At 42.0% G+C, this 26,092-nt stretch overlaps 1 protein-coding gene across 2 annotated transcripts in view; it reads right to left on the reverse strand.

Moving 5' to 3' along the window:
• Window positions 1-26,092, reverse strand: part of ASTN1 (astrotactin 1) — a 636,055-nt gene that overhangs the window by 273,755 nt on the left and 336,208 nt on the right. For both annotated transcript variants that reach the window (XM_085601605.1, XM_085601604.1), the window contains one exon: window positions 16,284-16,451. In XM_085601605.1, the coding sequence (XP_085457731.1) occupies window positions 16,284-16,451 (168 nt within the window). The remainder of the gene's footprint in view (window positions 1-16,283; window positions 16,452-26,092) is intronic.

The following is a 26,092-nucleotide window of genomic DNA, read 5'->3' on the forward strand; positions in this document are numbered from 1 at the left end:
TTAAGTGGTGAAACCAAGATTAAAACAGCTCAGGTCTCTTGATTCCATTAAAGTCAACAGGTTAAGCAATAACGCACGTCAGCTGCCAGGACACACATGCACTACACCTAACCGAGTAATAATAATATCAGAGCATTATTTTTAGTGAGAACTTCATATCACCGTTTTAGCGTTTCCAAGTGATATGAAAGGTGCTGCCATTACCCACATAAATTCTGCTCACATTTTCACATTTATTGAGCTAAATATCTAAGTACAGACTGGTTTTGCACTCATGACCTCCTGGTGACACCGGCTTATCTTGCTCCAGTCCTGGGCTATTATTTAAGAACTTCTAGAATTCTGTATTTTAGAAGAACCAGTCCCAAGAAAAGCAAATTGAAGCAAATATATAAAGAGCAATTCCAGAGGGGGTTGTAGAAGGAAAAGTCGTATTGTAATGTAGTGTTTCTGAAGACGTAGAGGAGGGATGTCCAACATAGGTCCAGAAGGCTGGATCCATGACTGATATTCATTATCACTAACCCCATTCTACTACTATGATCCCAAAAATAACCCTTTCTAGACTCTACCCTCCTCTACCCCTCCTTGCATCATCTCATACCTGTTTTATTATTCAGATCTCCCATACACGCCTTTTTAAACCCTCACATCTACTTCTTCCCACCTCCACCTTCCGTTTACTCATCCCAAACCTCCTCCTACTGCTATGATCTCCATAAAAACACTTTCTAGACCCTTCCCTCTTCTATCCCTCCACTATCCTTTTCAATCCAACTAACAGACTCACAATCCGCTGCTCAAATTAATTTCATATTTCCCTATACTGATTCCCCACTAATCCTGTTTGGGTTCTGGAGTAGCGTGCTACCCACCAAAAAGCGCTTAGACACCTCATCAGGGGTAGCAAGGGCTATTTAAATGCAAACCCTTCCCTCTTCTAACTTCTCCACTATCCTTTTCCAATCCAACTAACAGACTCATATGTTCACCACTCAAATTAATCTGATATATCCCTATACTAATTCACCACTAATCATCTTTAGGTCCCGGAGTAGCGTGCTACTCGCTGAAAAAGCGCTTCAAAGCCTCGTCAGGGGTAGTAAGCGCTATATCAATGCAATTACAATAAAAGTAACTTTCTTATTTCGTTGTTTGGTGCTTCTGAATGCTTTGCACCAATTCCTTTGTTTAAGCATTACTGCTCAAAGCCACAGCTATTCATGGTTGACCTGAAGGCTTTACAAACAAGCCTGACTGGATCCAAGAGTTTTGCAAGTGTATTACTTGGTAAGGTTGCACACCATACCATATAATACACCACTATCCTCAAAACACTTCATCTCCAGTCTGATGTTGTCCAGTCCCGGGGAGGGTCACAATCCATAGGTGTGAGCTTTTTAGCCAGATAAGTTGGACTGCTTGTAATGATGGCTATTTTGAGGATACAGTTTGTGTTGATGATGGTGATGGCCAACAGGAGGAACCAGTGGAGTTCCATCAGGATGAGGGTGATGTGGTCATATTTATTCTGGCTCTTGATGAGCATACAGCATTAAGGATGCCGAGGGGTGCAAGTGTGAAGTATGGCAGTCCTTGGAGTAAGTTGTTGCCTCCATTGAGAGGCTTAAGGACAAAGGTTTGAATGGCAGTCCTGAAGATGCTCTCTGGGAGGGACAGTTCATTGTTTTTAGTAGGGAGAGCTGCAAAGAGTGCCTTGGTTTTTTTTACAGTAATTATTGAGGGTGAGGCCAGTGTTCAAATCCTAGCAACTCGGTATTGGGTGAAAGATGTGATTCAAATCCATCTAGATTGATTCCACTCAGCCAGATTTGGGCTAGTTGTTCTCTGCTCTTCTGGGCAAACAGCAGGAATTTTGTTTTGATGGAGTTGAGCTTCACATAGGTGCTGAACATCTAAGGCCAAAAGTTTAGGAGGCAGCTTTTGAGGTACTGGAAGTCTGGAGTGGAATTGTGTGCGATTAGTCCAATAGACATTATTGAAGAGTTGTGTCCCGTGGATATGTTGAAGATGATGGGGGAGAAGTGAAACGCTGGGGGATGTGCAGGTAAAACGAATCTTGTGGAACCTGAAGTCCATGTGAATGAACAGCTGTCGATTATTTAGGTAGTAGGAGAACTAGTGATGATTTTGGAAAGAAAATTCCATTCAAGATTTCAGAGTGTGAATGAGGTTGAGACGATTGATGGGATTGAAGGCAGTTAAGAGGTCCAGCGATATCAAGAGGTAGGAGTCATCTTTATCGCTGATCCAGAGTGCTTCACTTCTGATTTTAAGGTAGTTGTCTCCATGCAATAGCGAGATGATTGGTATATGTGGAGGAGATGATGGGCACTGATTTGATCTTGAAGTTTTGTTTAGAATGTTTTTTGTTGGTCTTGCCAATGAAGGGTATGTGACTGATGGGTTGGTAAATGGAGGGGTCATCACGGTCTAGGGTGGGTTTTTCAGAAATGGGAGGATTTGACCTGTCTTGATAGTGGTGAGTAGGGGTGAGGGGGCTTCTCTAGAGAGGGCTGTGATGAAGGGTAAGGGTGAGATATAACCTTCATATGTGGTGGCTTTGATGGAATGGAGAATGTCAGTGAGGTCTGCAAGGGAATGGGGTTTGACGGATTACCATTGTGGGATGCAGCAAGGAGTTTGTGTTAGAGGAGGATCAGGCTTGGTGCTGTTGATGTCCTGTTGGAACTGCTGTACCTTTTCCACTAAAGTAGAGGCTGGTGACTTTGAACATTTGTGGAGTGCGGGATGGGGATGGAGACAATAAATTAATGCAGTGCTTGATCTCCTTTAAGAATGGTGTGCTTCTGTTGGCAGCTTCAATGGTCTTTCATTAAATAGTAAATGGTACAGTCCTTCTCTAAGAGGAGATCTCTGTGTGGTACTGCTTAGATTTAATAATACACTATACATGGTGCACAACAACTCTCATTGTTCTGAGCAAAAAAGTAGGTTACTTTTTCAATGTATAGTAAATATACTCCCAGGTACTGAAAAGGCTCTTAGATGACTCAATGGGCCAAAACGCATAGACGCTATGGCTTATGCTCAATTTCTACAAGGAAGACTGCAGTCAAAAAACCTAAAGAATATAGAGCAAACATGGTAAATAACTATAAATCCTTGCCCTGGAAAAACCATCCATGTCTTCTTTACAGTAATTGGCTCAAGCGTGTTTAGATTAATTGACAACAAAAGTATTTTTGATAATTATTTGGAAAATGAATTAAAAATATGTATTTCCTGCAAGTAACTGCTTTGTGAAACTTTACATCACTTTTTCTTCTTTAAGTATGTCAGGAATTGCGCCGTTTTACAACTAGTGGAAAAAGAAACATTACAAAAATCAACGCCATACTTTAGATTAAGGGCATCTATTGTCCGACCAGGGAGGCAGACCATTCCAATTATGTCAGATTTTCATATAAAATACATATACGTACAGTGCAACTGAATGAAATACGTTTACAAAGTTACTGTTTACTATGAAAATCTACATGTATACAGCCCTCCTGGACCTATTTCTTAACATACATCACACAAAGTTGAAATTGATATGCAGTACACTTGCTGCTGGCTTGACTTGTTAAATCATGGGAAAATATATTTATAAAAGCAAAGAAAAAATACAATTGTCATCCGAGCCAAATGAACAATATTACAAATAACAGTAGTATTTCGTGAAATCAATAAATCACTGTTTACAATGAAAGATATTTCCTCCAGAAGAGCAGGAGTAATTGCTCGTTCTGATATAAATATGTGTTACAAAAAATCTATTTCATCAATTGAAGAATTACCAAAGAAGACTGAAGTTGCTGTGAGGAGGGACGTTAACTCTATATAAAAAATCTAAAAACAAACATGCTTTTTTAAAAATAATTTCCTTATGTTGTTTTTTCCAAAACTGCTACAGACCATCTTGTAATAGTCTCATAATGTTCTGGTCCAGGTAATTGTTTCTAAGAATTATTTAACAGTAGTATGTAACCTCTTAACTGTGTATGCTGAAAAGAAGATTGTAAGTGGTGGCAACAGGGGTATCCAATGCTGGCCCAGGAGAGCTTTATCAAGTTTTCACGGTATCCAAAAAAATTAAACTTGCATATGATTAATGTAAGGGGATCTAAATAATGGACAGTGATTTTCCTGAAAGTCTGGCATGGATCCATCCCTCCTGGATTCACTGTGGTCATCAGTGCTGTTTAGCTTAAGTAGTTAAAGAAAAGCAAATAATTATTCAAAAGACCTTTATGGAGACCATCAACTGGATTGAGGTAATCTGTCACTCACGCCACCCCACCCTCTGGTGCACTAACCTGTAGTGCTATTGCACTAGTGTAAAGAAATGCCTTTTTTTGCATGATCATCCTCAAAACTTTAGACTGATGCTATTGTTTTTTCAACTTAGAGTGCACTGAACCTTGCTAACCAGACCTCAGCGCAAGTGTTCTAACCCATTACAAAATGTATGCTAAATTAGCTACAACCAATTGGCATAAGCTGACTAATAGGTCCCTTGTATGTGGTACCCAGGGCATGTAAGTTAAAGTGTCCACCCAGGATAGCAGCACTTATTGTGCTACCCTGAGTGCGAAATACTACAAAATGGCTCCCAGCCTGCCATTGAAGCCTGGAAGAGCAGGTCAAAACTGCTAGTTCAACTTTGCCATTTAAACTAATGGCAAATCCACTACTTTCCTCCATAAAATATTTTTAAAAATCTCACCCTTATGAAGGCTTATCAAGCCCTAAGGTAGGGAACAATATACTATTAAGTGGGACATGTACCTTAATATTTCCAAACAGAAAAACTTCCAAATTGTCATTTTTACTGGGGAAGAGCTAGTAGCCCCATTGGCTAGTACAGAATTACAATCTGACATCTCAGCCCTGCTAACTTTTGAATGGGACTTCTGAAATGAATTCTTCAAGGTATCAAATTAATCATGGCATTAAACCTGACTTGATGCACAAATCGAATTTAATGAGACTATTAAAGAAAGGCAAATTTTAGAAAGTTTACCCGGTGGCCTTTCCTAGATGATGGCCACCATTAAGTCTTCTGCCCTCCTGGGGAATCATGTGAACAACTCCCAGGCTAAAGAACAATAGTAGCATGCTACAGAGGGAGGTGTTGACCCAAAAGGGGAGCTTCAAAGGAGAAGCTGCCTCTGGTTGACAAATGGCAATCACACTTGAGCACGGCTGCCCCTTTGTTCAGGTAGACAGGGCTAGCGGTGGGAATAGAGAGGGGAAAAGAGTTGCTAAACTGGTTTTCCAGTGTGCGTTAGCCCACTGGTAGGCATACCTCTAGGGTAGACCACCAAGCTCCTCATGACCAAGGAAGTGTTCAGATATCTTGAGAGTGGACAGAATAGTGCACTCTGGGATTGCTAGATGCCACACAGTGCCAAAAGGTGTCATAAGGATGGGAAGGATCCTAGTAGCTCATCGGCTAGTGACCACATTATTACCACAGGGCACTTTCTGGGCATAAATATGGCTCCCCCGGTACCCTGTACCTCAGATCATACCTGAACTGGAGAAATGGCTGAGGAAGGACTGCCCTGCCCCTCCCTGGACCTGGCAAGAGAGGCTGCATCAACTGCTGGACTGCTCCATATGCTCCTTGGGCTAGTTAAGCGAGGACTGTGACTGTGGTGCCTGGTTCATTGAAAAGTTGCTCCTGAGCCCCATACTGAAGCAGTGACTCCAAGGGTCAATTGACTGACCCTCTGTTCCAGCACCAAGGCTACACAAGCTGGAGTAGCCCGTCCTGGCTAGTCAGTAGCCTTCTTCAAAGAATCACTGCTGACATGCAGACATGAAGACCTCCACCTTGGACTCAAAACATGCACCTGTATCTAACAGACCCCGGACAGCCACCAGAGTGTGGATTGGTCTCCCAAGACAGACACTAGCCCTTACCAATGGAAACCACTGGACTCACTGTGACCGGAGATCGGTAGCCCAGCCATTGCTGGATTTCTACTGGCCCACAGAGGACTTCGGGGAACACCGACTCCTATGTCCAAAGTTACCCCGCGTTACCCATGGGCCGAGGAATAACCACTAAGAGACTCCACAGCATCCAGAGCATCTTTCAGCATCCTCGGCATTCTGTATCCTTAGCATCAGAGACTGCTTTGGTGACCAGATAACTGTCAAATATTCCTTATTGGCCATTCCCTGTTGGAATTGATCACCCAGTCCAGGCCAGAGTAGCAAAACACAAATCTTTCAATTTTTTCAAAAGTTTTCAAACTTTACGGTTACCAATGCTTGTCTGCGCTTTGAATTAAAATGCTGAGATTTACGTTTGACTTAAAAATCTAAATCTCCAGAACCCTCTGGTGGATTTTACTCATCTTGGTGTCTAAAAATATATAAAAAATATAATATATTTTTATAAATTTGTGTTGGATTTTTTTGTCATTGTACCTTCTTGCACTTTTATTTGGTGCTTCGAAATGCTTTACACTAGTTTCTTTGTTTAAGCCTGGCTTCTCGAAGCCAAATCTACCCTGGGTTGAGCAAGAGGTTTTACACACGAAGCGTGGCTGGACCCAAGACAGTTTCATGAGTATATCATACTGTGAGGTTGCACAACCACACCATATAATACAGCAGAATCCTCACAACTGACATAATCAGAAAGCAGCGGAGAGGATGGTCTATATCATGGCAGAACAATTTGGTCCTATAGAGGTTAGCAAACAGAAGCACTGACCCGCAAGCAGATTGTCAATATTGAGCAGGAATTAAACCTCATAAAGCTTGTAACTTTAGGGCATCGACCTTTGACCCTGCAGCAATCAAACCCTCAGTCCCAAAAGACTGTGCACCATCGGAAACCCCATTACGACATCATTCAGTTGCCCAAGACAGTTTGGGCTACTGGAGAATCAAAAGCAGCCCTGGCAAAAATGTTCAAACCAGCGCCTTTGTCTCCTAGCACAATCTCTCTCTTTCCATCCATCCATTCTCTGTCTCTTATGATCTCTCTTTTCTCCCTCTCTGATTACTTTTTCCCTACCTTCCCCATCTCTGCATTTCTCTTCACTTAAAGCCTCCCATGCCTGTTGCAGTGACCCTCAGTGAACTAGGTAAAGAGACAGAGGCTCCAGGCCCTGGGGTTCAAAACCAGCCTTCGAGACTTTGAGAGCACTGAACAAATACCCAGTCCAATAAAAGGCCTGCCCAGCCCTGACTGGCTACCAAGTCTGCTACAATAATGTAAAGTTTCAAATATCCAAACACAAAAATATTGACTCCAGAAAATCAACTACTACTGTATCATCAAGTTATATATATGTTTAAACCAGTTGGGATTTAATAGAAGAACATTGAGATAAATGAAGAAATAAACAAACACATTAGAGATAGAAAAGTGATTTTTGTAGGCCTCAAATTCGGGGGACTGATTAATCACGCTTGCAGAGACAGAGATATCTGGATCATTTCCGTAATATTTTGACAATATACTTTCACCGTATTATGGGTGCGGTGTAATTTTAGGTTATTGTGACTACACACAAGCGGGAGAGCGCAAGCCTCAATATATTTCCAGGACGGGTTCCCCAGCGGTCTACAGCGTCACGACGCCTCAGGGCAGCAGTGCGCTTTACAAGACACATACATTTACATTTACCTTTCCATTTGTTACTGTTTGCAGTACCTTTCCTTTTTTATACCTATTGGTGCTGTTGTCTGAAACTAGCATATTTGGACTTCATATATTTGAAGATTTGGATAAGTGTATGTTGGAGTAAATGATAGAATCAATTGACAAGATTTTGAGACCTTGTGATTGCTGGTGAGAGAAGTGGTGCTCTCCACTGAATATTATTTGAAGACTTGATTATAGTGAATGATTTATGAGAGAACTAATTGAGGAGTTTTCATTTTTACATTGAAGCCTTGAAAATGCGACCGGCTGTTTTGACAATGAATTTTTCTTTTGCTGAATTCTAAATTTGCAAATGGATTGTTTTTGATATGGTAAACTTAAGGTGTCACACTCTTGTTTTTTGTTGTTGTTATAATACTTGGTATTTATTCCAAATAGATGTAATTGTTTGTGATGTGCATAAAACAATCCTTTGCGACTATTTTTTCGTAAAGGAAATAAATTGCATTTTGTGAAATCCAGATGAGACTTTATCCTACAAACTGATGAAGAAAGAATAGTTATAATAAAATCATGCAGATCAAATTTAAAGTAATTTCATTTTATAGTTCAATTCAGATACCTCTTACATTTCTTTAAGGTATCTATTACTTTTTGGTGAATGGGGCAACTATCACTTTTGGGGCACCGACATGGTGGACAGATTAGACCTTTCACTTGCTCTGCTTTTCATTGTTAACTGATATCTGGACCTTTAGTTTGTAGATGGTCTGCAAGCCTTGGCTTGTAGACCATCTGAGGACCGAAATAAAAAAAGAATCAAATCTAAATTGATGAGGGAGTTTTTTCCCCCCACGGTCCATGTCTGGTCACAAACCTAAGCCTGGTTCGCAAACCCAAAACTCTCTGCTTGGCTTGCCGCAACTTGTACAAAAATGTTACAGGTGCCGGGACATGGAGACTCAGTCTCTGCATCCCAAAATACAAAAATAAAGGGGCACGGGGAGTATACCATGAGCCCTGGTTTAAGTGGTGGGCCCAACAAAAGAACTCCACGGTGCTACATTAATTTTAATGTTGATTTTCTATGTGGTTCATGGTCCCCAGTGCGACCCCAAGGTTTGGGAACCTAGTTATAGGGTCTGTGAAACCCAGCAAAGGGTCCTGTACCCAAGTTGAACATTCAACTGACTTAAGTGGACCATGTGGTTGGTCCGCAAACCCCCACAGCTATTTCTCAATGGTACAAGAATATCCAATGGCCTATAAACCCATAAAAAAGCAATCAGCTTATAATTATATAGGCAGATGTGCAGAATGTAATATGCATTTAGCATTGTTAAGAGACTTGCAAGAGGAAAATACACACACACACACACACACACACAAACACACACACGTAAATACACATACAGTGGCTTTTGGCCAGCCCTCATCATCCATTGGTCAGTCCAAATGTCATTCACATTTTGCTTGAGCCAACCACAGCATTGATCATTGGGCAATGGGTCATCCCACTTTATCCATTGGCTGTCTTGCACCTTGAGTGGGGGCTTCAGTCCAATCATGTGCACAACAGCCTGAAAATGAGTGTACTTCAGTGCCTGGGCTGGTGTTCTATGGGTTGCTGAGTCATTCCTTAACTTTTATATTACTCTCTATTTTTACATGCTGCATATACCTACTGGCTTTGCCATTGCTTGTTAGTAAAACGCACATTTGCAAATTCCTTCATCTCTTACAGCTTTTATTTGCAGACATAGATTGTTGTGGTTTAGCTCAAGGATGTTCATGTGTGAAGTCGCCCCTTGACAAGTAATGCCTACTATAAATTGATGAGATGGATCTTGGGTTTTCCCTGTTTGAGTAAATTAGAATTTAAATGCTCAAGACCAGAATCCCTTGTGCCTCACGGCAAGCTGATCTGATGTCACTGGTAGAAAAAAACTAATTTTCCAGATACTGCCATGCCTCTGCAGGCAATAAACTGCCTGCATATATGAATCAATAGCTATCTCCAGATGCTAGAAGATTCTTCGTGCTTTTCAGATATTTACCACTTGACTCTGCATGAGGCAGAGATTATATGACCTGGATTTAATTTAGCATGTGAAGTCCAGTCTCCTGTTCAGAAGAGATGCTGAGGCATAGAGGGGCATAAGTACAAAGAAATGCCTGAGAGTGGAGCTCTGACAACTTTGGCTGCGCCGTGCTCCGACATTTGTTAAATGCAGATATGCGCATTATATAGAAAAATACAGTGCACCCCTTTGTTTTCCCCTAGTGCTGGCACAAAAAAAGCTTCATAGCAAGGGTGCCTGCACAGCAGAGGTGATTGTTTATGTGCAGGTTGGGACACCTTCCTGCACATAAACAATCAATAATGGCGATTTTCTCTTTCTATGTATGCTGTACAATACAGCACACATAGAAAGAGCAAAAAACGAGGAGAAATTAATAATTTCTCCTTGTCGCCATTCTAAGACCAGGTATTACCTGGCCTTAGCTTTTGGCAGCGTCAAAAAGCAATGGGTGTTTCCCAGTGGTTAATTTGTAAAAAAAAGATAAGTGCCGGGGCCCTTGACAGGAGGCAGCTTCGACCAGTCAATTGTTTTTCTCCAATGTTTCTTTATTCAGTCTATGTAGGCCATAAAAGTAGAAACACAGACTTACAAATAAAAACAACCACAGACAAATAAAATCGTGATTATACATGAACCGGATAAAATACACAGTGCAATAGAAAATTAATTAAAAAAATTAGCAGTCAATTTCTCCTGTTACACACAGAACCAACAAACCCTACAAGTGGGAAGAGGATTTGGCTTAATGGCCAGAGCTGCCGACTTCGGAGCTGGGGAACGATGCTCGAGTCTCTGCGTCGGCTCAACATCCTGTGATCATGGATGAATCATTTAATCTCTCTGTGCCTACTAAAAAATTAATGTGTCCTTAACTAGTGCTCAAGCGCCGGTGTTGATGATTAAGTGCTGGTGCTAAGCACTGGAAAACACCAGCTCAAATTAATCACTGGTGTTATGATGGAATGCCCACAGCAACACTCATTGCCCGCCCCTTTGCCGTAATGTACTACGGAGGAAAGGGGAATATTTACAAGGTGGCGTTAAGGGGAACGGTGCAAGGCCATCGGAGTGTCAAAAAAGTGATACTCCAGTGCCGAAATTGGCTTGTAAGTATCCCTCAGAGCATGTCTGTTACCTCTCATTGGCTGAGCTCCAGAAGTTTTCAATAGTTCTTTTATATCTAATCTGACAGATGAATTCTATCGACTGAGAGCATCAAGGGGCTCAGAACTCACCCACATTATGTTTTCAATGAATTGTTAGGGGGTTTAAAGAGAAATGTATGGGTTATAATTTGTTTGAATTAGAAAAGATCAAGGGGGAGGGATGTGAAGGGAAAGGAGTATTGAGGGAAATGTGTTTGAGTGGAAGAGTGGAAGAGAATAGGCGGGAGAAAGAATGGAGGAGCATGGTAATCAAAGAAGAATATTGTAGATAATGTTTATAGAGAAAGAGGAGATAGGACTGAAAAAAAGAACTGTTGAAGAAGGAAAGAAAGAAAGAATGAAAGGAAGAAGTAAAGGACAGAAAGAAAGAGAGAGGAAAAGAGAAGAGGAAGAATGAAAGAAAGGAAGAAATAGAGGAAGGAAGTGAAAGAAAGAAAAAAGAGAAAGGAAAAAGAGAGGGAGAGGGAAAAACGAATAAAGAGAAGGAAGAAAGAAAGAAATAGAAAGGAAAAATATACCTTAACCAATTTTTGAGGACTTGAACAAAGCTTTAAAGTAAAGGAAAGAACAGAAGCAATTACACACAATTGTGCAATGCAAGAAATAACAGAAGAAAAAAATATATGTTTTTTACTACAAATATTTGTTTGACACACAATGGTTATGAAATATTGAACATGCACAGGTGTACAACAAAAAAGGAATAGGATCAAAAGAGTAGAATAAAAAGTAAAAACGAAAAAGTAAAAGAAAGAATAAAAATAAGTTATGTAAAAAAAGTACTTAAGGATATAGGAGCATGTCAGAAGGTTGGACAACGTGGCACACTGCCCATAAACAATAGAGGTTAACCCTCGCCAAACACAAATGATGACAACCTCTCAACATTTATAGATAGAATGGTACACAATCTCGTCAAATACAAATTGTTACACACTATAGCCATAGGCAAACTGTGACCTCTCCTACCCACAAACAGAGGTTGACCACACTTCATAATATCCATCTTTTTGTGAAAAGCCTTCAGCGTGCACACATTGTTTCAAACCTTCACTACATACAGACTAGTCAAAATCTTCATCATTTAGAGGTTGCTGCAGCCGTCACAGTATATAGATTATAAGAAACCTTTCCATAGATAGAGTGTAGTCAGCCTTCTCTGCATGCAGATTGTGGCAAACCTCCACATTGTATGGACCATGACAAACTTCACCATGAACTGATTACAACAACTCTATTCCATATAAAGACTACGACAAAACGTAATGGTATACAAACTGTAGCAGCCCTTCACCATGTTCAGACTGTAGTAAACCTTCACCGTGTGCAGGCTGTGACGGTCCCTTCTAGATACAGGTTATGAGAAACCCTCACAAGGGTAGGTATTGTGAGAAGTCTCATAATACACAGACCATGACTCCACCTCCCCGTACCCAGACTCTACAAAAATATAGGGGCAGATCTATGTTGTAGTTGCGCCACTTTTACGCCGCCATTGCGTCACTTTTGTGACGCAGCGGCGGCGTAAACCCTGCGCCACGTTGTGCCCTATTTACATCGTGACGCATCTATGGAGATGCGTCACGGTGTAAAGCCCTGCGCCACGTGAAACCTGCGTCAGGTTTCATGTGGGTGTTTCCACGCAGGGGGACGTTCCGTCGCAGGAACGCCCCTGAAAAGTGACTCAGTGAAATCTATAAGATTTCACTGAGTCACTCTCCCAATGCTGATGCGTCAAAACCCTGCGCCTGCATGAAGCAGGCGTAAGGCTTGATGCACCATGTTAGGTATGGGGTAGGTTGGAACAGTGCTGAAGTTGCATCGCGCTTGCGACACAACTTCAGCACTGCGCCAACCTTACGCCGACAGATGCGTCACGCATCTGCTTGTCCTTGCGCCACGATGCACTGCATTGTAAATGCGGCGCATCTGCGGTGGCGCAAGGGCAAACTTGCGTGACACATCTTCCCTGGCGCATCCATGCTGATTTGCAGGGATGCGCCAGGGAACATAAATCTGCCCCGTAGAATATACAAACTGGAAACAAAAATAGGTAGGGTGAGAAGCAAAAAAAGCAACAACAACAAGCAACAAGTAGAGAGTGAAAGTGACACAATGGAGATGAAAACTTGAGGGGGTAGCAGGGCAAGAACGTAGGACACCAAGGAGAAAAGGACAGGCTTGTGGAATGGAATGCAAAAGGGAAGGGAGGCGTGGAGCCTGACACATGAAGAGGGAAATGATCTCATAAAGGAAGGAGGCTTGAGCAATGGGGTTGGAAAAGACAAAGAGGATGACTTTATTGGAAGGAGGGTAGGCTACGTGGGGTTCTGAACAAAGAAAATAAGACAGCAAAACCGAAAGAGAGGGGGTGTACAAAGCAGAAAGGGGCTGTCAAGAACGAACGCCAACTCAACTACCAAATTAGAAGTTACCACTGAGAAAAGAACAACTTGTACTGAATTATGTATTTGTGTATGCCAATGCCCTGTCAACGGAAATGGCAGTGAACAATCACATAACAAATAAAAAATGGAGAAAGAGATATGCAGAAAGGAAGGAATTATTAATAGCGATCGACCTCATTATATTGACAGAAAACATCCGCAGTGCTCTGCAAGAGAAAATAAAGATTCCAGATTTTCGAATTACTACTGCGTCAGGTGTTACAGAGACCAAGGAGATGTGGGTACACTCATTTTCACACACCTCACCCTCTAGTTGTCGTTGGTTCGGAGGTCATATGTTTTGGCAAAGGGATGCGTGATTTCCAGGAAGGAGCATGTGTTATTGATCTCTGCGATTGTTACTCGTGTCTTGGACACAGAAAAGAGAGAACCCAGGAAAACCTCTCGTCGCCATTGACGGGTAGTTCTTTCCCATCATAGCTAAATGTATTGTCATAAGACTCCTTTTATTCAAGGTTCACTAATGCACTTAGGATGTCTTCTATTTCTTGGTCGCCAATGTAGTTCAAGCTTCTTTCCGGATGCTCCCGTTCTGTACCCTTGTGAAGGGTGGAGGTGGCAGCCTGGTTGGTGTTTAGTTGAGGATGGATGCGTGTCTGTGGCTGTTAAAGTCTTCCTGTTCCCCCAACAGCTCTGGTGATGCAGTATGACAGCCATCTCCCTGACAGTGTGTCAAAACCTCACTGATAGCGTATTGCAGATACGCCGGCTTGCTCACCCACCCCATACCCGTTCTGGATAGATAGATGCATATTTAAGTAACCTGCAAATTAGCAACAAAACTACAAATGACCTCCCTCCAGGACCCAGAGGCTGGGGATTGCGCCAAGGATTATGAGAGTTTGAAAAGTAGCATCAAATACTACTGCTCATGGACATCAATTTGAGGTAGCAGCCGCCACCACAGTTCTGCTCTTTGAAATGAAATACCAGCATTTGTAAAGCGCACAGCTACCTCCAGAGAGGTGTCCCGGCACTGGGGGCCGTCGGGAACATTAAGCGACCTATTGCCCAGAGTCACAAGGTGCCGGGCTAACCTGCTGCTGGCGCTGGGGATTGAACTGTGAGCCCCGTGTTCTGGAGTCAGCCGCCCTGGCCGCTGCGCCATACTCCTTCCCTTTGATATCCATGAAGTCGAATAGTAACAATGGTTTTTGCCACCATTGGACTTCGGGGTCATGAATTAAAAAGCAGGAACAGACCAGTAAACAGGGCTCCAGGTCCCCTGCTTACATTCTGCAGTTTCTACTCTTTCCTCTTCCCTTCAGTTGCAAATAGGAGACTGGTATGGGGCTAACGTTTCTGGGATATCATTGGTAGCAGTGGGTGAAACATGCCAGCAAAATGTAAGGGAAGCAAAATCCACTCACAGAGAAATTTCGCTCATGGATTATATTTGCCACTTTTTAGCCAATACGTTTCACAGGATGGAATTTCACAAAATTCATAAAATTTATCTGCTGAATCTTCAGCCTTCCCACCCCACAATTGAACCATCCAAATCAAACCAACATAAGCCGCCAGAAAATTCACCCAAAACCGTTCATTGGCTTTCAAAGGATGCTCAATGTTATTTCCTCTTCCTCTGTGATTAGAGAATTTGTATCTTTGGCACTGCTGTCGTGAGAAGCAGGAACGTAGAGACTTAGCTGAGAGAGGCGAATTAGCAAAGCCATTGATGTCTTGCGAGCTCTCTAGTAGCGAGAGTTAGAATAGTGAGTGCGCATCTCCAGCATTTCTTTGTGTGCATGTGATTAGTGGTAGGATGAAGGGAACCCTGGCCACAAGCCCAGCCAGCTGCGAAGAAGCTGACAGCCTAGTACTTGCGAATCAAAAAGTCCTTTTGATTTCTCAAGGATCCCCTAAATCCCTCCCTTTGCCTTCAGTGTTAAACCAGGGCTTCAAAAATGTTCCTCACAGTGGGGTCCTTTAGATCAGAACTAAGGTGCTTGCAAAATGGACAAGCGAATCCTCTATTCCCGCTGACATTGAACCACAGAGAGAACTAAAGAAGGAGTTGGTCCCAAGCCTGACTTTAGCACCAAAGGAACTTAACTTCAAGGAAACACATAAAAAGGCCTTGCAATCTATAACTTTAATCATCTTTATCCTGTTTTCGACAAATTCTCATTGATACATGTTTTAATCCTTAAGTGACCTCTGTCGTGTATGTGCCATGAGAAAGCCAAAGCATATATTGTATTGTTCTTGTCTACATTCAGAATCACTCGAATATCACATTGAATTTCTAGTTTTCAAGGCACTGATAAAAGACACTGGTCCATGGTTTACAGAGTGCATGAAAGTGCAGCATCAACAGAGTGCTTTCCGGCCGACCGAAGAGGGCTTTAGAATGTATCTATAACTGTCTTCAAAGAGGGGATGCAGAGACTCAGGGAAATCAGAGGCCGCCCAACGTGGCCAATAAGGCAAAAAAATGTGTCGAGCTGAGCATTCAAGTCCCCAAAAGTGAAGTAATGATGTATAAATAATAAAATGACTATATTCCAGCATTGCAAAAACACATTTTTCAGTGTTTGGAGTGCGGAAGAAGGAAAAAATGGAGGTTGACACCCGTAAAAACAAAATTAAAGACCGTAGTAAAACCTGACAACAAAGCCATGCTATGTACTTCTAAGATTGATCAAGGTGTAGTTTAAAGATGTTTTTTTCCATGAGAACAGAGAAAGGAGATAGATTTTTTCTTTTCCAAACATTTCATTGAACTAACCTAATCTAATGCTCCAATATCGACCTCCTACGATAGGTCCTGCAGGTCGAATGGTGAATACCATGAATCCAACATCAACATAAGCTTCAAAAGTACCCCATCAACAATAAGGAAAAATCATACAGTGGCAGAACAATTTAATCAAGACATTAACCACATCAAGTTGGAGCTGCCTACCAGTTTCGGGGTCACACTGATGTTCACAGGGGTCCAGTAGGCGTCTTGCACACAGGTCCATCATCCAGGGCCCGCTGGAGTTGAGCTGCGAGAAGAGTACCACTTGGGCTGGGTTGAGCCAGTCGCTGGCGTCCAACTGGCTCCCCTCCAGGAGAATGAAGCGGCTTCCTGGGTGGGGGACACATATGGTTGTGAACTTAGTACAAGTGCACCAGGGGTGAGAAGAAAATTGAAGACTTGACTTTCAAATACTATCTACTCCAAAGAATAATTGTTATTTCCATCTTTCCTTTTAGCCATTTGCTCACATGCCTCACATTCTTCTTTTACCTTCATGTCCATCTATTAATGTTACCCATCATCCTTGTGCTCTGAATAACATCAATAGACATCCATAAATATATCCAAAGAAACATATTACGTGTCTGAGTATCTTAAAAGCGAAACCAGTTGCCAAGTGGTTTATGTAGTTCACATTCTATAAAGGAAAATTAATTCCATAATTACTATATTCTACAAAATTAAAGTAACGTCCGGGTATTTTCATTAATATCCAGAGACAGGGATACCATCTAGACATTACATTAAATAATTAGGAAAATGTGGAGACCTCTCACAAGCCATGACTGGCAAAAATATGTTTTACTTACAAGTCATAAAGATAAGTAGTACCCAAAATGCCTTCTTACTGCAATAGAGTTGTCCTTAAATCATGAAGGAAGCTTAGTGCATTCTCAAGAGACACTGCATAACACCAGAGGGCATCACTGATTGGCCTGATACATGACTATGACATCAAATCAGAATCCTTGCCCGCCTCCGTTGGGGGAACTTGATCTATTCCTGGGAGCCAATGAGAGTAGGGAGGTGAAAGAATTGGATGTTTTACTCACAAAAGACCTGTTTTATAGTGAAAAATTGGCTTGACCAGGGCAAATACCAGCATAAAGTGTGCCGAGCAGGTGGCAGTTTTTTAACGTGGTATTTTCAGTTAAAACTTTTGAAGATTGATGGTAGTGTTTGGTTTCGCTCCTACCGACACTTCGCTGGGAGGTCCTGCAGTTCCATGTGCTAGAGGTGGGTCTCTTGGATCCAACTGCAATTATGGGGCATTTTCACCCTGGGTACTAAGGAAGCTGTAGGTGTGCTGCCTCAATAGCTAGACCATTCTGAAATATCTTCTGTCAGAAGACCTCACTGTGAAGTTGGATTATGAGATAAATGTAACCATGAAAAAAGGAAAAGAATGATAAGGTTGGGCCCTTGCAAACATATAGGACATTTGCTGGTGGAAGTATCAGAATGAGAACTATTTCAGAAAGTATTGATAACAAAAATACAGGATCATACATATAAAACATCTCTGGCATGATGTGTTTTGCAAATTATACACTAAAAACACACAGACTTATTTAAGGGTGACATTTGTTTATTGAGCACCTGAAAACTTTATTTCTGGGGTCAGGAGAGGAGGATGTTCAAAAACTCATTATTCTGAAGCCAAAAACAAAGCCAGGAAACACTTTCCCTGTAAAAACAGGAAAGTAAGTCACAAATCTATTGGATCTTGAAAGTGATCGGAACCCAGAATAAGTGGTGCCTTTAATGCCATAAAAGTCTTTGAAATAAGATCTAGCCTAGAAACTAATTATTCCAAGCTACTGATATTCTCAGTGTCCTAAAAGCGGTCACATAGAGAAGATTATATCAGTGGTCATGACACGCAAGATTACCAGCAATGATTACTGCTGACAACCCGGCCCCAAGATGATGTAAAACAGATTTGTCAATTCAGAATGCCTCAATGTGTGGAATACATATCAACTGTAGCTGCAATGTCCCTGGCACCAAGATAATATTGCTAGTAATAAGTCGCCCCAAACGCTGCATGATTTATTACTCAAATCTCAGCTTTAAATGTATTTTGAAATTCAATCGTTTTTCTCCAAACATCAGCTCACTAGTTCTGAAAATACACACATATTTGTCTTGAATACATAGTTTTCAATTTTAATATACCTATAATAATTCAACCAAGCAAAATCTTCTAATTGAGGGTGGAGAGCTCCCAGTAACTCGCCAGCCACTCGTTAAAGAAGCCTGCACTAAGCTTTCGCTACCCAAGGTCTGACTAGCAACAGAAGGTCAAGAAAAGCTTGGTAGTATCCCAGGTATTCCAAATGACAAACAGAGTTGTATCCACCAGATTTTAAGTTTTTACATTAAAATGAAATTCAAGGGGGCTTCATCCACCCTTCAAAATCTCCTGTGAGCGTGGCAGAGGTTGGCAGGGCATCCAAAGAAAGTTTTGAAAATCAACTTTCATTTTAATCTAATTACTATTAACTTGTGAAATAATGCACTCAGAACACTAACACATTGTCCACAATTAGACCAAATTGAGTATTGTTCACAGTGCTGGCAAGAAGGAAGAATGGAGATCACAGGTTGTGTGGTTTTTCAAATGTCTCTAAAAATGTCCCCCTAAGCCCCCCAATTTGGCACATAAAGCTTTTTATAGCCCAGCTTCCAAAAATCTTAAAGGTCAACTTCATCTGTGTTATCTTGAAAGATGCATACACGCCTAAGCAAGTCATTTCTTAGGCAACCCAGAATACTGCTATTGCAGACTGGGGGTAACAACTTTCCTAAACTATCAATCCTGCTGTGGCATACTTTGTAGGCACCCTGATCTGTTTCAGTTTTAGATTAGAAACTTATTAATTTTGACCAGAGTTTGATTTTCTTAGTCTAGCGCATGGATACCTTTTGGGAGTAAGGCACTTTATAAATGATTATCAGTATGGTTTCTTGAATGGAAATACTGCTTGTGAAAATGCAGAGCAGTAAGGCACTAGCAAAAAAATCCATTAAATGTTTTGTCAATTAAAGGTGGAGACTGCAAGCCAGTCCCTACATCAAATGTTAGGCCTACTGTGAGAACTTGGGTCGTTGGTTGAGTGGGTTGTTACCCTCTTCAAGCAACAGCCACAATCCCTGTCAGGTTGAACCACTAAAGTAACTAAATCCACCTGTGCTTATCCATCTGATAGCTTGGCACAAAAGTAATCAGGCTTAGCTTAGAGGCAATGTGTAAAGTTTTTATGCAGTACACAAACAGTAATAAAGAAAAATCCCACCACAATTTAGAATAGAGTCAATTTTCATAAAGTATTTCACACCTAAACAACACAAATGCAACTAATAGAACCAGAGTTATGAGTTTTTAAAGTTTAGGAAAACAATTAGTGCCTAAAAGATCAACAGTGGACATCTAGTCGCACACGACTGGGTCACAGTCAAGAAATATGACAGACCGAGATAGGGCATGATTCAGATACAAGGAATGGATTGGGCTCGGTTGGCACTTAACTTTGGATTTAGAAGAAATTTGAAGAAAAATTCTCTGAGAAGGTAGAAGTTCAATGGGGCAAGGCTGCAGGCAGTATTCGATGAGGAGGTGTCATCATTGAGGAGCCGCTGGATGAAGTCATGTTTTTTTTTTTTGGAAGTCGGAGCTGGAGGCTGTAGCCAACAAGGGTTCCATGAGGCTGACTACCCCTTTGGCAAAGGACCATTGAACAGGATTTGCTGCTGTGGAGAAGAATGTAGCAGGAGCTACTGTGACATCAGGCCGACCGGCGATGCAGCTAGGGCAGATAGATGAGCATGTCTCCTCTCGGTTCTCAGAGCAGTTTTAGCCCAAAAACAATTACTAAGGAGGGCAGCCATCTATCCTTTGGAGTCACTTTGGTAGTCCTGGGTTCAAGAAGCAGAACGGGGCTGAAGCAGCAGGGTTGGGCTCTGAGGATTCAAGACAGGCTTCAGGCAGCAGAACAGTCGTTTCAGGTACAGCAAAGTAGTCTTCTGAGGTACACAGCAGGCTACAGCAGGAGGAAGAGTCCTTTCCCAGGTCCATAAAGTGAACTGAAGAGTCGGTCTAAGGGTCCTATTTGTATTCCTGAGGCAATCTTTGAAGTGGGAGAAGTTTTTAGAGAATTCCATTTCAAGTACTTGAAGTTTTCCTGCCTCCCCTGGCTCCAAGCGGGCTCCAAGAACAATGCAGGGGTGACAAGTCCTTTGTGTGAAAGCATTGTACAGCCTATTGATTTGCAATTGTGGCTGTGTTCTGCACCGCACCCCCATCCTGTCTCTTATGGCCCATCCAACGACACCTATTCCATCTAGTTGGTTTCTGCCTGGGAGCAATAAACAAAGTCCAGCTGCCACCTACACCCTGTCATGTGACCCAGAAACAAGCTACAGGCACCAAATAGGCATTTTCGAAATTGTGCATTAAAATCCGAATATACAATTAAAGAGGACTTTAAATTACAATTTCTCAGGCACTAAACATGAAATGTTTACCTGTTTACAATAACAAGTTAGCATTTATTAAATGTACTATGGTAACTCAGTGTTATAGAGGTAGGCCTCATAGTACTGAAAAACAAATTTAGGAGTTTTTCACTACCAGGGCATGTAAACGTTAAAAGTACATGTTTAACCTTTTAAAAACAATGCACCCCCTGCTCGAGAGGCTACCCAGGGACTACCTTAGAGGTGACTTATAGGTAATAAAACAGGAGGTTAAGGCTTGTAAATGGGGTATTTTTCTGTGTTGATTTGGCAGTTTTAAACTGCCTAAAGGCTTCAGCGACAGACCTGAGACATGTGTTAAGGGGCAACCTAAGTGGGTAGCACAAGGAGTGCTGTAGGCCCACTAGTAGCAATTTTTTTAGGCCTAGGCGGTGAACTTCGCTCCGTTCGCGTAGTTTGCAGAGTTTTCTGCACTCTGCACTCCGCGGAGTCCGCGGAGTGCAGAAAACTCCGCTTCGCGACGTGCAGTGGAGTTTTTTCCCCACTCGCGATCGCGAACTGTAAGAGCGCGAGCTGGTGCTCGGGTAGAAATTCGACCCGAGCGGCACGAATACCAGCACAAACTGCAGTTCGCACTGCACTCTGCCACTCGCGGAACTTCGCTGAGTTTTTTTTGTAACTTCGCAGAGTTCCTGGTAGCAAAACTCCGCGAACTACGCCCAGGCCTATTTAATTTACAGGCCCAGGATATATGGTACACCACGTTACTAGAGATTTATGCGTCAAATAAAGATACCAATATGGTGTGAGTCAATTGTACCATGTTTTAGGGGGTAAGCATAAGCAATTTAGCACTGGTTAGCTGTGTTAAAGTCCACAGAGTCCTAAGGCCAACAGAAAGTAATTCAGCAGAAACAGGAGGGGTGAAACTAAAATGTTTGGGGGTGACCTTGCAGAGAGGGCAAGGTCCAACACCCAACACCATAGTTTATTCAAGATTACTGTATAACAAATGCCACAATGCACAGCATATTGATGGAGGAAGGAGTGCTGGTTTCTGCTACTTGTTACACAACCAGCTCATGGAAGGCAGGGCAGTCAAGAAGCAGTGGCAGAACGTGGAGTCAGTGCTAGAGCACTTGCACAGCTATGGATTAACTGTGAACCAGACTAAGAATACATTTGCCAGGTCACATCATAGAAAATGAAGAACACCACAGGACAAAATCCAAATACTTGTGGAGGTTTCCATACCTAAAGATTTGGTGGAGCTGAGTTAACATTAGGGTCTGATGAACTACAACCAGAAATATCTATCTAATGCAGCTGAACATGCTATGCTCTCTTCTGGAAGTGAATGCCCACAGATAAGGCTTGACAAGAGCTAATGGGCATTTCGGATCACCAACAATTTGACCATCATGCCACATACGTAACTTTTATCTACCTCGGTCTGGCATGGCAATACGAGAAATTTCATTTCATGCACACAGGGCAGTTCTATCTCTCCTGTGCCTGGTGGGAAGGAATAGTTGTGTTTTGATCCAGATTTTTAACAAAATGAAGTACCGCATTTGTAATGTGCACATCTACCTCCGGAGAGGTGTCCTGGCGCTGTGGGCCATCGGGAAGATTAAGTGAGCTATTGCCCAGAGACACATGGTGCTGGGCTAACCTGCCGCCGGTGATTGAACCATGAACCCCTTGGTCCGGAGTCAGGCACCCTGGCAGTTGTGCCACACCTCATCCACTAAAAGTGGAATCAAACCTACTTGCCTAGAGATGAGGAATCTGTAGAGAGAGTCTGAGCACTACAAAAGTTCACCACAAGCATCTATTGCAAGATGTGACTATACTGAAAAACGGCAGTCCCCCTGGTAGTGATTTAATCTAAAAAACTGGACATCTCCGTGTTTATGCTGATTGAATATAAACAATTATCATAAGGGCTGACTGAGAACTGATTACAAAATCCAATGAGGGTCTCAGTAAGCACAGTAACCCGATGCCAATCATGGGCTGGCACAAAGAAGAGATTTTGGAGCACATCATTTGCATATGTCTGAAATGATTGTACCGAGGAAGAAATATGTATATGATGCATTCAAAGGAGCGAATCTAAATTTTTTGAAAAAAGCTACTAAATGCTGTTTTTTTACTTTGCAAACAGACTCTTTTATTATGAAATTATTTAATTTCTTGGACTTTGCTTATAAATTATTAGCTAATACTTTTCCTTTTTTAACTTTTTACAGTTTTAAGGGCCAGATGGGGGAATCACATCAGGAAACTGTTGTTACTCTGAATTGTGAAATTGTGTCGTTTTAATAATTGGTGTATTATTTATTGCAAATGATTTATGTAAAGACAAAAAAACGTACTTACTGGGCTGGCTCAAAGGGACACCAGGGACACTGTGGGTCTTCTGTTATGTTATGTTCCATTATAGGAACTTATAAGTGGGCTCCAACTGGGGTCTAGTAGTGCTGTGCTGGGTCAGACTGGAACAAAAAATAGGCCTGGGCATCAAAATAAAACTGTCCCCTGTTAGTGAAGCAATACCAAAGGTGATGATGGACGGTGTGTTTGAGCAAATCAAACACTCACCCCCAGTCAACTGATCTGGGTTTAACTCATCATCATTCTTTAACTCACTCCACCACCCCAGTTCAGACATGGCCATATGCAAATCAGTCTGACCCTGTGCCTCATGGGAACAGTCCAGCCCGAACTGCCAAGCCATGTCTTCCCTGGACAGGAAACAAGCATCCTGGGACCGGTTTTGGGTTCATAACCCTCATCAGCCAGGCTATCTTGAATCCAGTGGCAAAGTGAGCAAGGGACCCACGTCTGGGCATACCCTGCCAACTTAGGGCGAACAAAGCGATACCAATGGGGATGATGGACGGAGCGTTTGAGCTTGGTGAACAGTATATATATGCACAAATTATCGACGTAAGAGCAAAGCTTAGCAGAGGGTTGAAGGACAAAGTTGCTAATAATTTTCTTAAGTCTAGAACGAAACAGTATGAGAATGGAGAGCGGTTGGGATGGGTATTGGCCTACCAACTTGCTGACCAGAGGGCTAAGTCGCATATTAAGAAAAGCAATGGTGTGGATGGTGTAACTTATACGAAACCCCAAGACATAGTAGAGCAATTTAGTATTTTCTATGCCATGTTTCAATCAACAAATGGCTACAGATTATTTACAAGAGAGCGTACTACCTGCTCTGGATGTGTCTCAAACTTTGGGGTTGGAAAGTAATGCTGACTTTGAGGGACTGAATTTAGCAAATGGGCTTTGCCCTGTGGCAAAGCGGTTGGTGAGGACACCCTCCCGCTCGAGTTTAATAAAATATTCAGGGATGTATTGACTCCAGTACTTCTTGAGTTGGTCAATGAGATACTGCAGGGAGGGGATGCACCCCCATCGTGGAACAGAACTAATATTGTTGTTTTTCCCCAAAAGGGCAAATCAGTGGAGGATATGGGCTCATACAGACCGATATCCCTAATTAATGCGGACGCGAAAATCTTTTCAAAGCTTCTCGCTTCCCGCTTAGCCCCATTAATACATCTACTGGTTTCAGGAGAACAGCATGGTTTTGTTCCAGGTAGGGACGTGGCAGCACACATAAATACAGCTTTTGCAGCATTTAATGTTGCTAGCCACTTGGATCAGCGGATTGAGATGTTGATGCTGGACGCCGAGAAGGCCTTCAACCGAGTAGCTTGGGGGTTCCTATGGTGTACTATGCTCTCTTTAAGTCACGGTCGGAGGTTTGTCTCGGCGGTACAGAGACTTTATCATAATCCAACCGCTGTTATTAAACTTAACGGTCTTGCATCCAGCAGTGTTAGTATTCAGCGGGGTACGCGGCAGGGGTGTCCGCTTTCCCCTTTATTATTTGCTCTTTATATTAAGCCATTCATTAGGCATCTGCTCCATAATGTCTCTTTTCGCCAGTGTCCTTCAATGGCATGATTTTAAAAGTTACTGCTTATGCAGACGACATCGCTGTATTCACAACAGGGCCAGAGGAAGCTATAGCAGTGTTAACTCATGAGGCACAACATTTCGGATCCTTTTCTGGCTACAAGCTTAGTTTAAACAAGACGCAGTCAATTATAAATTACGTACCAGTATCAGCTTCACCTCTGTTAGGTATCACTACTTCTGCTACCTACCTTGGTGTGTGTCTCAGCTGTGGCACTGAGGACTTTATCGCCTTGAATTACGAACCATTGCTTAAAAAAATTGCTGCTGATTTGCGTAGGTGGCATAAGCTGCCATTGTCTATTATTAGGAGATGTAATATAATAAAAATGAACATCTTACCTAAATTTCTTTACTTGTTTCGAACTAATCCTTTAAGAGTTCCGATGTCCTTTTTTAAACGGCTTGATAGTGTTATTGGAAGTTTTATTTGGGGCTATCGTCGAGCGAGGAGAGCTCTTAGATATATTAAGTTGACATATGAGCAAGGCGGGTTTAAACTTCGTGAACCTACTTTTGGGCAGCCTTTCTCAACCGTATCCAGAACTTACTTTTGGAACTCAACGTGGGCAAAATGTGGTTTGCGTATCAGCTGGCTTATGGCTTAAACACGGGGTTTCTACTACATCATTTGTCTGATCCGAACTACAAGAGAGTTCGCTTCAAGATAATCAGACATATCTCCCGCATATGGCAAGATATCTGCTAAGCTTTTGCATTGCCAGATTTACATGAATTTATATTTTTGTGGGGCAATCGAGGTTTCCTGGTATTTTTTCGGACTCAGTGGGGAGAATGTGGCTACAGTGTGGTATAACACGGCTAGGGCAGCTTTATGACGAATATGGTATTAGGTCATTTTCCTCATTAAAAGATGAATTTGGGTTATCCCATAATTCTTTTTTCAAATACCTGCAAGTTAGGGACTTCTTTATCCAAGGGAAGGGCCTGTTAGCCCTCCCTCATACATCTGAGGTATTACGGGTTATTTTTAAGACCTCAGGGCGGGGTTTTATAGGGAAAGCCTACCAGAGTTTCATTTCTGAATTGGAAGATGACGGAATACAGATTACAGCTAAATTGAATCGTATTTTTGCAATTGATATCACTACGGAAGAGGTCTTTGATTCAATGGTCTCAATCAACTCTGCTGTCACCTCAATCAATTTAAAGTTGCAACAACATTGCATTATGTTTATGCTGTACTACACCCCTAAGGTTATTTCTAAATGGGCTATCTCCCATGATTCTTCGAAGTCATACTGCCCTAAATGTAATGAATACGCCACGGATCTCCGACATATGTTTGTTACGTTTCCACGGCTAATCATGTTTTGGTATGAGGTTGCCCGTGTTTTGAGTAGGTTAGCTGGCAAGGAGATTCAACTAACCGAGAAAGAAATTCTTTTGGGGACAGTAGCGGATTCGGGCAATCTATCGAAATCTTTAGTTTCAATTATTATTGTTTGTGCTCGGTTGTGTATCGCCAG

The sequence above is a fragment of the Triturus cristatus genome, chromosome 4_2 (assembly GCF_964204655.1).
Source record: "Triturus cristatus chromosome 4_2, aTriCri1.1, whole genome shotgun sequence".
Lineage (NCBI taxonomy): Eukaryota > Metazoa > Chordata > Amphibia > Caudata > Salamandridae > Triturus > Triturus cristatus.